Raw genomic sequence first — 12,022 nt, 5'->3', positions numbered from 1 at the left:
TATCGGAGTACAGGATAGATGGAGAGAATCAAAAGGAGAAGCCATGAACCCCTAGTCGTCTAGTCCGAGCCTAAGATCTCTAGAACGTTCAGATCGACGTTGAGCTGGTTGGCGGCCAGCGCCGTCTCGAAGTAGGTCAAATGCTGGCCGTTATACACGGAAGAGTTTCCGGTAATCTGCACCGGAACGATGTAGTTCTTTTCCTTATAGTTCTCGAGCATACCAGCGAGGGCCGTCTGATCGACCTTCGCGGTCATCGGAAGCTGATTGTCGCCCGGCTTCAATACCAGATTGTTCAGGAAGGACTGCCCAATGGCCGTCCCGTCCACAGAGAGATCCAAAGTCACGTTGCCCTAGAGACAGTCAGTCAATCATCCTACAGACCAGTCGGTTCGATTGCCTCGGGCGCATACCATAGCAATGGTGATCACCGACGGGTTCGGAATCAGCACAGTGCCCGCGGAGTTTGAGCCATCGGCCTGTTCCTTCGTGAGACTCATCTTGAGCAACTTGAAGCCGTTTAGCTTGTTGAGACCTAGAGGGCGTGAGCACTGTCCTCTTTTATAGAGCAGGGTCTACGACATACCCTTCATCGTGGCGGTCTTGTTATAGGTCACCGTGATGGTGGGTAAGGCACCCTGCTTCAGCTGCGGCTTTCCGAAGACGTTGAGATCAACCTCCTCGTTGAGCATGACAGCCTTGGAGAATTCACCAAATGCATCGACGTCGCTAAGATCCACACGCTGCTGCACATGCACCTCTACGCCATCATGCGACTTGATCTGAGGCACGCGCACCGTTGAAAAGGATGTCGCGGCTCCGAGCAAGCTGACAGCGGCATCGAAAGCGAAGATGGTTGGGTGGTAGGAGCTATCGGTGCCAATGACCTGCTTCTGATCCAGCTGGAAGGATTCCGAAGCCGGGTCGGAAATGACCATCTCTTTGACGGTGAGGGTAGAAGCATCGATATCGCCCTGGGCGATGTTCGGATAACCGACGTAGACCCTTCACAGCGGTCAGAGGAGTCGTTGTGGCTACATGAGAATGCAGAGTACTCACACTGGAAGAGCGATGACCAAGACGACGGCAATGAAGATGATGAGGTGAACCCACCACCACCGTTTGAAGTGGGCGGCCAGACGAGACTTGAAGCTGGGCTTGGCGGCGTTCCCACCACCAGGCATCTCGACGACCTCGGGCTTACTACCGGTACCCATGCTGAGGGTTTGAGGATGGCGTCACACAGAGAGCTTCCGTTTCAAGCAGATGGAACTGAGTGGCGTGCCTCGTTGGACGAAGAGCCTGCATGGAAACGGAGTGAGATATTAGGGCCAGGTCTCCCTGCATGAGAAAGACGACCTACTTTGTGCACAATAAATAACTCGAGTGCCGCTAACGAAGAAGATATTGAAACGAATGGAAGAAGTAACCCCAGCTAAAAGAGCGACTGGGGATGATATTGTGGAGAAACGATCCGGGGAACGAGAGATGTTGAAGACAACAAACAAAGTTCGAAGGGCGAGAACTTCCTCCAAATCAGGCCATTTCGAATGGCCTGGGCAGGAGCTCCCGTGAATAATATAATTCCACATCCAGCAGGATGTTATCACATGGCAAGCGTGACTGGGAGAAACCGTCGCCCAGCAGAGCAACAGCACCGCGGGACTTCCGTCAGTGGAGCCATGGGCTTAGCCTGTTCGCCGCGGGGGAAGGATACCCTATTCGGAGAGAGTTGAAAACTTGCTATACCCTGCAGAATATGGCCGGGGGGAGGAAAATTGCCTGGGAGAAGGGGGTGGACATGGGCATCTGGCGGCCAGTGCCGGCTCGGACGGTAGCACTACTAACTTAGTAGACTTAGTAGGAAAGACGGTGTTAAACGCAGACTGGCTCGGGACTTAAAAGGGAACCTAGGATATAAAAAGGGCCTCGGCGGACGATCATTCAATCTGGGGTTGATGTTTCAGACCGTCCGATCAACGATGTTTGAGAGGGATCGCGGGATGAATCCTTTCGGAGACGCAAGACAATGTCAAGATCACACGCAACCGAGGCACATCAAGACCTCTGCGACGTACAGGAGGACATCCCGTCTGCTAATATCGCTGCAATGCAATGCAACCCCAGTCTCAACCCCAGGAGGCTTTACCCCGTGGGTGATCGGGGTTGCTTGGCCGATCCCATTGGTTTGGAAGCGATGCCGCCGAAGCGAATACGGCCGTCATCCGATAATTGGCGCCCTAGTGCTCCAAGGATTATTTCACTAGCGAGGGGTCGTTCGCTTCCTTTCTGTCATCCTGCGGTCCATCCCAATAACAATTAATTTAAAATGCTGGAAACATTGGTCGGTGGCGCCGCCGCCGTCTGTTTTAGGCCACAGCTCCGTGGTGTTTGCCAGGGATGGGAAAAGGCCCCCAAGCTCCATGAATGGTCTGCTTGTTTTAGTTTCGTCTCGAAACTCTCTTGTCGAGATGGTCATTTGCGCGAATGCTCACGAGACCAGGCAAGGTCGGGAGTGGCGAAGATGCATTCGAGAATCATCAAGAAATCATCATCTTTGAACCATCCCGGGGCTGAACCAACTCCACAAGACTGTCCGACTCAGTTACACAGCGTCATACAATCTACATCTGTCCTACCCTCGAACCGGGAAGAGAGCCATGGCGGAGAAGATGCGCTCCGATAAGATTGGTCGATTCATGAGTATCATCAAGGTATGACCTCTGCAGCTTGCAATCAACGAAAGAGAAAAGGAAAAGAGCAAAATGACAAACGAGTCGAGGGATTCACCCAATTCCATCAATAATAAGTGACAAGAAGGAGATGCACGGAAACAAGGAAGAAGGGAATCAGAGAAAGTAAAAAGTCACAAAATGGCGGGAAATCAAACATCACACAGTGATTAGAAATTATGAGGGGTATCCAAGAAATGAAATAAACCTTCCATCCCCTGCTGAACCGCACCCAATGCGTATCCGGAGATAGAACGAATGCAGATATGTAAGGCAAATGGCGAAAGAGGGTAAGTCAACGAGTGGAAGAATGGGAGAATAAACCAGGAGCCTGATGGCTCAACGATGGAAAGAGGATGGCCCTCGAGGTAGAAGAAAATGCATCAGGTGGTAACAAAAGGATCAGCCGCCCTCTTCTCATCGATTTCAATGAATCACGCCCAATGCCGCGTGTCAGCCCGATGGTACAAAATCCATTCAAGCTTCCGTGGCCGACTTTTTCCTCTGGAACAAGCTACGATGCCGGGATTTGCTGCGCTGCTTCTTTTCCGGTGTGGCCTGTTGGCCGCGGCCGCGCGGAGCTGCATTCGATTCATCATCGGACATATACTTGTCCTTGTAAATCCTGGATGGCAAGAGTTAGGAGCAAAAACGACACAAAACAGCCATAGAAACATACCAGCTATTTCCAACAATATTCATGCCCTTGGCCTCAGCCTGACGGTAGTACTTGGCCGCCTTCTTCAGATCCTTCTTGCAGCCAACACCCTCCGCATAGCAAAACCCAGCCTCCGCAAGCGCATCAGCATCGCCCCATTGGCCCGCAATCTCAAAACACCGCAGCGCCAGGGCTTTATCCTGCTCGATGCCCCATCCATTGAGATGGCTAACTCCCAACTCGTAGACGCTCAGGGCGAACTGGGCCCGATAGGCCTTCTGCATCTCCCGTACGCGAGCCGGGAGCTGAGTGGTCGATTCGTCCACCAATTCCAGGCCGACCGAATTCACCGCTTTCCGCAGCCACTGCACGCCTTCGCGCTGGTTGGGCCGCATCCCCCAGCCATGGCGACACGCCAGGGCGTAGAGGAGCATGCCCGTCGGATGATTCTGCTTCGCGGCAATCCGAAGATGATAGGTTGATTCCTGGAGAGATCCCTTTTCGTGGCATTCAATTCCTTTGGTTACATGCTCATCGGCTGACACTGCCGTTGAGGGGACGGCGGACCGCGCGGTCTGCGGCCGGAGGGTGGATGCCGAGTCGGCGGACGAGGTAGTTTCGGAGTGATCCTCCCCCTCGCGCTGCGTCGCAACCGACACAGATCGCTCAGCCGGTGACACGGATTCCGAGGCGGTCGGTTCTGGCGACGGAGATTGACGAGACTGGGACGAGAGCGGGAGATCGGGAGCCAAACGTTGGCGTTCAGATACCGGCGATTCGTACAACGAGCGAGCCTTGTGGGAGGCCACCGACTCCGTCTGGGAGGGGCAGGGCGAAGGGGTGCGAGCGGTCCGGGAAGGCTCGGACACGCCGAGCCCACCCTGCTTCTCAAAGAGAGGTTCCTGCCACTCAAAGTGTGGCGTCTGAAGGCCGGAGAAGACGACGGAATCCCGGGACACCATGCGTCCGCGAGGAAGCGAGTACTTGGCGTAGATGTACGACGACACAGCAGAGTTCGGGTCCTCTTCGGCGTGCTTCGCGCGCTCCGCATCCGTTGGCACCGCAATCGGGCTCGGCTTGCGCGCGCGGGTCATACCACCCGGCAGGTTAGACGGAGTATCAGAGGCGGTGGTGGGAACGGGAGCGGATAGGCTGGTACTCGAGCGGCTTAGAGGACGCGAGAAATTGTATGACGGACGCGTCAGATGCGGGCCGCCATTATTGGAGGTCTCAGAGCTCAACGAGGGCGATCGTGGTTGGGAACGCATCACGGTCGACATGGGGGAGTATGGAACCGATACCGCACTACCGGCGGAGAGTTTCCGTGGCTTCGAAAACGTCGAGCCCGCGTTCGAGCTGCTGTAGTCATCGTCGGAGCTCTCTGGCTGCGTGCCTCTCGAACTACTGGAGGGTCTCGAGTAGGGGGAGGCCGGGGGCGGCGCCAGACTTCGGGAGACGTTCAGACGCGAGGCCGAATCAGTCGAGGAGTTGCGCGACGGGCCCATTAAGGCGACTCCCACGGGAGGGGGAGGTGGTGGCAGACCGGAGGCGTAAAAGCGACGGGGGGTATCGGGGACGTCATCGCGCAGAGATTCGGGGGACTCAGCGCGGGGAAAGTCGTAAGGGTTTCGTTCAGCGTGATAGACGGTGGCAGGCTCGTTTCGGGGGGTCGCATTCTCGTCAGCAGAATGGCCATCGTCGCTGGCCAGGTGGGAGACGGCGCTGAGACGAGGGTGTTCGGACTGGGGACGAAACTTGGGCTCTTCGACCTCCAAGTTCATCCGCTGGGTCGGTTGCCTGGACAGGCCGCCTCCGCGGCCATGGCCACTATGGGACGAGTCGGCGGAAGAGGGTGAACGGAAATAGCCCGGGCGTGGCTGGGAGAGAGATCGGGCGACGCTGGACGGAGGCAATCGACTCAGACGGCGATCCCTTCGGGCGGACTCCTCCAACTGACGGGCCAACAAGCGACCCTGAGCGGCAAAAGCGTCAAGCGGCGAGAGAGCGGGGGGAACCTCGCCATCGAAGTGTTCAATGCGGGGAGAAGGGGCGCCACTGCGCAAGGTATCATGAGAAGCCGAGCGGTATTCACCGAACGGAGGGCGCGGCGGTTCCATGATGGGTTCTTATTTGGGGGGGTTTGGTGGGGATTCACGTCGAGTCCATGCGTTTGCTTGATCGGAAGTATGCGAAACGGAGGATTTGGGATGAAAGGGCTAGAGAGGGGGCGTTAGTGGAAGTGCAGATGGATGCATGCAGGAGGCGACAGAAGGGAAGCATACGGCGTAGAGCCAGCCGTTTGTTAAAGGAGTGACAAGGAAGCGATTGGACAGCTCTCGGCAGCAAACCAGGCAGAAGAGCTTTGAGAAAGGAGTGACGGGGGAAGATATGGAGGCGGAGCTAGAGAATAGTTGAGGGAGATAGAAAGAGACGATGAACAGGCATCGTGGACTCCAAGAGTGGAGGAGGAGGAGAGGAGGAGGAGAGGAAGAGGAAGAATGATGGAAGAAAGAAACGAAAGGAAGAAATGGCCGTTGTTACTTACGCCCTGACGATCCCCAAACAAACGAGGGGGTTGACAGTCCCCACGCGGAGCTGCCAGTTGGCGGCTGCTGGGACGGGTATTGACGGTATGGTCAGAGGTATGGTATGGTATTGATTGTATTGGTGGGTAGTTAACTTTGATGGAAGTGTGAGTATGACCAATACATAAATGACAGAACGGTAATTATACGCCGTTCTGACAGAACAATACCCTCCGGCTTGTCAGGGGCACCGGGACTTCAACCGTTCATGCAGGATTCCAGACCGGGAGCATCAGTATAGAACCTTGGAAAAGTCAAGGTTCTCTTCCAGGTTCCTTACGTGTTGAGGGAGCTCTATCTGAAGTCTCTCCTGGACATCCTGCGTTGGTACACCACCAACATCCATTCGTCTTCTAGAAAACCCGTCGAGTGGTTCGTCCAGTCGGCCGGGTGGAGCCATCTATTTATATCTATTTGATTCTGTTGTCGTTCCTGTACAACAAGGAGTATACTCGGTATACTCGGTAGGGTACTCTGTACCAGCTTGTAGGATATCCCCATCAAGATTATCTACTCCGTCTGATAGCATCAACAAATCCCTTACCTCACGATTCTGCACGCCAGTCTGAATCACTCCAAGCACACCATAATCCCGATCGACGGAAAAATCTCCTCCATTAATAACGATCATCCTTCGGTCCTTTTCCTCTTTTTGTCGTTGGTTTCGATCGATCGATTCCATGATTAGATAATGATCTCAATAAATCTACGCAGTACTACTGCCCCTACTGGCCCTAATATTGTGTGCATACTTGTCGACTGCGGGCATCCTAGGTAACAGGTAGAAGTCTACATATGATACCCCTTCGCGGTTGATATACCTAGGTCCTCCGTAGATCAAACCGACCATCTTGAGGCCTAGTAGGTACTTGAGTATCTACCTATTACTCACTATTACACAGTAGTCCACGACAACACACTATGCCATCCTTGGGTATCCTCATATCGGCCTATACTACGTATCCCTGGCTCCTCTGTCTCCCCATGTCTCACTCTTCTTCAGCCAACTCCGCCGTCCCTAATCGCTAGTGTTCACCATTCGTCAGCTCACTAACCCTCTCTAGAAGCCCCCCAAAAAACTTCCGGAGTCTGTCCGCACCAGTAACCCCCGTGGAAAATTATTGATTCCCTCTATAATCCCTCTATCATCCTCTCCCCTCCTTGAATCTGATCTCATTATGCCTCCCCAGCCATTATGATCAAACGCTCCTTTGCCCACCTCCTGGGAGTCGACCCAGCCCTCGATCATCTCCACCCCTTCGAAACCTCCTGGCTGCTCTCCCCCTCCCTGTTTGCCGGTCTCCGCGGTCTCATCACCTTCTACATCTTCCTGACCATCTTCTTCATCTGGGGGTGGGACGGCACCCATGGCGAGCGCGCCCGCATCGGTCAGACATTCAGCTACTTCACCTGGCTCACCTACTGGGGGTTGGCCTTTTACTATCTCTTCGCCACCATTCACACCACCTGCTATGCTTATACCGGTCGTTCGGTGCTCTTGGATCGCTGGCCGCGAGCCCTCCGCGCCCTCCACAGCATCTTCTACACCACCGTCACCACCTTTCCCTTCTTGGTGACCATCGTCTATTGGGGGATCTTATATTCCAGCTGGTTCCAACAGACCTTTAGCGCCTGGTCTAACGTACGCCGAACTCAAATCCCCAATCCAAGACACCCACTGACCAATTCCATGTATATAGATCTCCCAACATGGCCTCAACTCCCTCTACGCCTTGCTGGAGATCGTCCTCCCCACGACCAACCCCCATCCCTTGCTCACCTTTCCCTTCCTCGTGCTCATCCTCCTCCTCTACCTCTCCCTCGCCTATCTGACCTACCACACCCAGGGCTTCTATACCTACTCGTTCCTGGATCCCGGTCTGCGCGGCGAACACAGCGGGAAAGTCGCCGCCTACTGCTTCATCATCCTGGCCGCCATCGTCGCCATCTTCCTCGTCACCTGGGTCATCATTTGGTTACGCCGTCGACTCACCCACGCCCAAATCAAGCGTTCCGTGCATGACCGGGAACGGCCCGTCGAAATGGCCCAGGTAGCCGTGTAACTCTATATAAATAATACTGATGTGAAACCATCTCATGGTAGCGCCACGTCATTATGAACTATAAGATGCGAGACAACATCGTCAGTGATACAAGAGATGAGAGTAAACCAGCCTTTTGTCCCAACTCCACCCCCCCAACAAGCAAAGAAAGAAAGACACAGAAAGAAACCCATATGACCCTTTAAACCTTCTCCCAGCTCGTCTCGCTGCTACTCCCACTCGGGCCCTCCGTCGACGTCGCCGGTCCACTCCGCATGCCCAACATCCATCCCACCAGCCCGGCGGGAACCCACTCCCCGATGACGCTGTAGGTGCGCGCCCCTCGTCCAACGTACACGACGGGGGATTTGGCCTTTTTCCGCCCAAACAGGTCCTTCGATGCGGGCTCCAGCGCGTCCATCACCGCAAAATGCAGCGTCCGCGCCGGCGACCCGCGGATCGTACTAGGGCCTGCGGACGCAGCCGGCCGCTGCTCAATGCTGGAGAGGTACTGAGACCCGTACAGAGCCCGCTGCTGGGCACTCCAGGCGAGGACCTCCGTGCCGGTGATGTGGCTCTGGGCGTGTCGATATTGCGGTCCCAAGTCAATATTGCCCAGCTTCAACTCGACCACGTCGATATTACTCTGCTGGAGGAGGCCGAGCTCCCGTCGGAGGGAGGTGGCGAACCCAGCTAGTGCGCGAGCCGTGGTGACCTCCGGGCTGGCGAACGGGGCGGAGAGGGAGGAGGAGATCGACGGGTAGACGAAGACGACGGTGCTGTTGGCGTTACGGAGCGTAAGGAGGGGCAGGAGTAGTTGCGTAGTCAAGATCGGAGACAGCAGGCGCGTGTTGACGGTATCGGCCCAGGATGAGGACGGAATCGTGGCAAGGGGGCCGCCCACATAGTTCGGTGAAGGGACCAGGATGACCCCGCTCAGTTGACAGGTGTGTGGTGGCACGCCGGGCATCGGCCACTGCGGCTGGGTGATCAGAGAGTGGATCTCGTTCAAGGATGGGTGGATATCAGAAGGCGACGGAGGTGTCTTTTCACTTCAGTCAGCTTGCGTTCCGTGAAGGGGTCGGGGGACTGTACCGCCGTCAGATCAAGCCAGAGGGGCCGAAGATCCATACGGTTCTCCGACTGGACGACATGCTCCTCATCCGCGGAGGACACAGTAATATATACGATATAGCCTCGACGTTCGAGATCTGTAGCGATAGCTCTGGTCATGGGTTCATGAGGCGATCCAGCAACGACTAGTGCGACGATCAGATAAGCGCTCTCCGATGGGAAGCCCTATACATACCCACTATTTCCTTTCGAGCACCATTTCCGGCTCTTCTCGCTTTTCTTCGTTTCCCACTTAGTTTCTTGTTGCTAAAGTAGAGGATGGAACTGGTGCCAACGAATGCGAGGATCGCTGCTGTCCACGCGCGATTGCGGGCCATCCAATCCTGCACGCGATCGCTCAAGGACTGCGAACGAATACTCGGTCGAGGCGGCGGAAAAGGTCGCACGGTAGCCGGTATCCATGACTGGTCCGAGAGGGTGTCCCGGATTACTCGCGCGGCATGGTCGACATGCCGGTCAATAGAATCAGCGACTTCGAGGGAATATCTCCTTACGTCATGCGGGATGGAGGCCAACTAGCTCGATGGAGGACGAGTTAGCGATAGACGGGGGAGACAGAGGGCAAGAAATGAGTGGACTTACGTAGTCGAAGAAGAACTGATCGTCACTGGTCATGGTGAAGAGGGGATGATGAGAGATGGAGAGGGAGCCGAGTGGGAGAAACGATTGAAGACGAAAAGAGTCGACGAGCTAATCGATAAGCGGTCACGTGTCTTGCTACTGCATTAATGGATATCATTGCTATGAGGTTAGTAAAAAGTGTTATGTATTCTATATTGGTTTGGATACATGCTATATCTTTGAAAGGAGTGATTCATCTACTGATGAGTCTGAATAAACCCAACATGGTGCTGCCTATAGTATGGGGGATAAGGTATGTATGGCATGGCACAAACTCAAGTAAACCCGCACTTCACCTCCACCTCTCTTGCACACACATCCAACTCTGGAACTCTCTACGTCCACCGTCATCGTCAAACGTCGCTGCGAAAGTTGATTCTTGGACATTAGCCTGCAACATATTGATCAGCACGTGACCCTTCGAAAGTCTTTCGTGTATTACCTGATTATCAATCCGTCGCCGCACGCCAGCATCGTCAGTGCCACCGCACTCCATGACGCGGCCTCCGTCTCCCAGGCAGACAGGAGCCTCCTAAGCGGACAAACTCAGCATGTCTGAATTAGACACTCTTCTCCTTTCGATCAGCGTCTCATTACTCTCACAATAGACCTAATCCTTCGCGAAGCATCTTGTCCTCCTTCAGCAGACGAGTATCGGCAGTCAATCTTGTTAATAAGGCTTCTTTCAGTGACTTCCTTCACCCGTCAACATGCGTGAAATTGATGCCCTGGTCTTCGAATATCAACATGACAAGCATCGCCCCCGGGAATCAGAGGCATTGCTGATCCTCCGGAAAGTGGCATCCCTCGTCAAACCAATCATGCGGCGTCGAGACTGGAAGGTTGGCACCCTATGTGAATTCTACCCCCATCAGCAGAACCTCCTGGGCCTCAACATAAACGCGGGTCAGAAAATCTGCCTGCGCCTCCGATACGCCTCCGATCAGTGTCAGTTCATACCCATCGAACAAGTCGTGGATACTATGCTACACGAGTAGGCTCTACCACTCCGTTCTCAAGACACTTTTCATTAACCCCTACAGACTATGTCATATTGTGCATGGACCGCATAATCAGCAGTTCCACGCCCTCTGGAACCAACTCCGTGATGAACACGAGGAGCTGGTGACCCGTGGGTACACGGGCGAAGGCTTCCTGTCCGAAGGGAGACGGCTCGGGGGACGCAAGATGCCCATCGATGAAGCCCGACGACAGGCTCGGGCCGCTGCTGAACGAAGGCGAACCCTGTCCGCTGGCTCTGGGCAACGGCTAGGAGGACCGCCCATCTTCCGGGGAACAGACATGCGCAGAGTCATCGCTGATGCCGCTCAGCGACGTATAGAAGTCACAAACGGTTGTGCTTCTGGGGCGGATAACAGCGTGGAACTCGCTGACGAGGCGTCACGGAATGGCTTCCGGACACGAGCCGAGGAGGACGACGCCAATGAACAAGCGATCATGCAGGCTTATATCGATTTGATCGAACAGGAAGAACGCGAGAGATACGGGCCGTCTTATATTCCGCCCAGTCACGAGAACCCTGCAGGGCCCCGGTCGACATTGTCTCCTCCACCTGTGCCGCAGTCTACTAGACCGGCTGGTCCGTTGCAACCACCAGAGCCTGTCGATCTTACCTCTGACGATAGCCTGTACGAGCAGCCATGGACATGTGCTGTATGTACGCTGGAAAACCTACCCAACTTTCTGTGCTGTGACGCGTGCGCATCCGAGCGACCACGACCGCAACCCACGCGGACCGTGTCAGGACCAACGACCGCACATCCCCGGGGTACGGAAACGCGAAATAAAAACAAGCGGCCCCTTAGCCAAACCACCCAGCAGAATTCGTTCCGAAATCGTACTCGAGCAATTGAGTCTCTGGCTGCCCTGGAGAGAAATGCTTCCAAACGCCCACTGGGTTGGGTATGTGATTTCTGTGGCGCTTTCATGGAAACAGAATGGTGGACTTGTTCGAGCTGTGGGAATATGAAGCGAAGGTCGTGATACTGTCTGTGTGCTTTATTGAGTCTCCATGACTTATGCTCCTAATGATTTACGGTACTTAGCGTTGACTGAATGAGAAAGATAAGATTAATACTACACTATAGAGCGGTTAGATCTACTTTGATATATATTTCTATCTCTGCCTCCGCATATTCCGCAATAGTATTTTCAGTAAATATTATTCAACAGTTTTGAATAGAAGTGAGATTATGCTATACCTTACATTTCATGAAATTATTCGCAATA

The 12,022-nt window shown here is 54.4% G+C and overlaps 5 protein-coding genes across 5 annotated transcripts; 2 read left to right on the top strand and 3 right to left on the bottom strand.

Annotated features, from left to right (window-relative positions):
* Positions 1-59: 59 nt before the first annotated feature.
* Positions 60-1,217, bottom strand: BDV59DRAFT_203670 (DUF3712 domain-containing protein; the record flags this gene model as incomplete). Its single annotated transcript, XM_073694310.1, has 4 exons — positions 60-353; positions 414-535; positions 587-1,005; positions 1,060-1,217. The coding sequence occupies 4 exons, from the start codon at positions 1,215-1,217 to the stop codon at positions 60-62; spliced, it is 993 nt and encodes a 330-aa protein (XP_073545987.1).
* Positions 1,218-3,209: 1,992 nt separating this feature from the next.
* On the bottom strand, positions 3,210-5,507 carry BDV59DRAFT_203669 (tetratricopeptide repeat protein; the record flags this gene model as incomplete). Its single annotated transcript, XM_073694309.1, has 2 exons — positions 3,210-3,357; positions 3,412-5,507. The coding sequence occupies 2 exons, from the start codon at positions 5,505-5,507 to the stop codon at positions 3,210-3,212; spliced, it is 2,244 nt and encodes a 747-aa protein (XP_073545986.1).
* Positions 5,508-7,035: 1,528 nt separating this feature from the next.
* Positions 7,036-8,129, top strand: BDV59DRAFT_70853 (uncharacterized protein). Its single transcript, XM_073696951.1, has 2 exons — positions 7,036-7,617; positions 7,676-8,129. The coding sequence occupies exons 1-2, from the start codon at positions 7,171-7,173 to the stop codon at positions 8,036-8,038; spliced, it is 810 nt and encodes a 269-aa protein (XP_073545985.1). The 5' UTR covers positions 7,036-7,170; the 3' UTR covers positions 8,039-8,129.
* A 90-nt stretch (positions 8,130-8,219) lies between these two features.
* On the bottom strand, positions 8,220-9,766 carry BDV59DRAFT_203667 (DUF1776 domain-containing protein; the record flags this gene model as incomplete). The annotated part of the gene is made up of 4 exons (XM_073694308.1): positions 8,220-9,062; positions 9,113-9,276; positions 9,327-9,666; positions 9,734-9,766. The coding sequence occupies 4 exons, from the start codon at positions 9,764-9,766 to the stop codon at positions 8,220-8,222; spliced, it is 1,380 nt and encodes a 459-aa protein (XP_073545984.1).
* Positions 9,767-10,074: 308 nt separating this feature from the next.
* BDV59DRAFT_182774 (metalloendopeptidase WSS1) lies at positions 10,075-11,885 on the top strand. Its single transcript, XM_073690404.1, has 2 exons — positions 10,075-10,766; positions 10,816-11,885. Exons 1-2 carry the CDS (start codon positions 10,483-10,485, stop codon positions 11,774-11,776), a joined length of 1,245 nt encoding a protein of 414 aa, XP_073545983.1. The 5' UTR covers positions 10,075-10,482; the 3' UTR covers positions 11,777-11,885.
* Positions 11,886-12,022: the final 137 nt, after the last annotated feature.

This window comes from Aspergillus ambiguus (genome assembly GCF_047715705.1).
Source record: "Aspergillus ambiguus strain CBS 117.58 unplaced genomic scaffold BDV59scaffold_26, whole genome shotgun sequence".
Classification (NCBI taxonomy): Eukaryota; Fungi; Ascomycota; class Eurotiomycetes; order Eurotiales; family Aspergillaceae; genus Aspergillus; species Aspergillus ambiguus.
The sequence above is the reverse complement of the archived record's forward strand: the minus strand, read 5'-3'. Positions and strand labels throughout refer to the sequence as shown.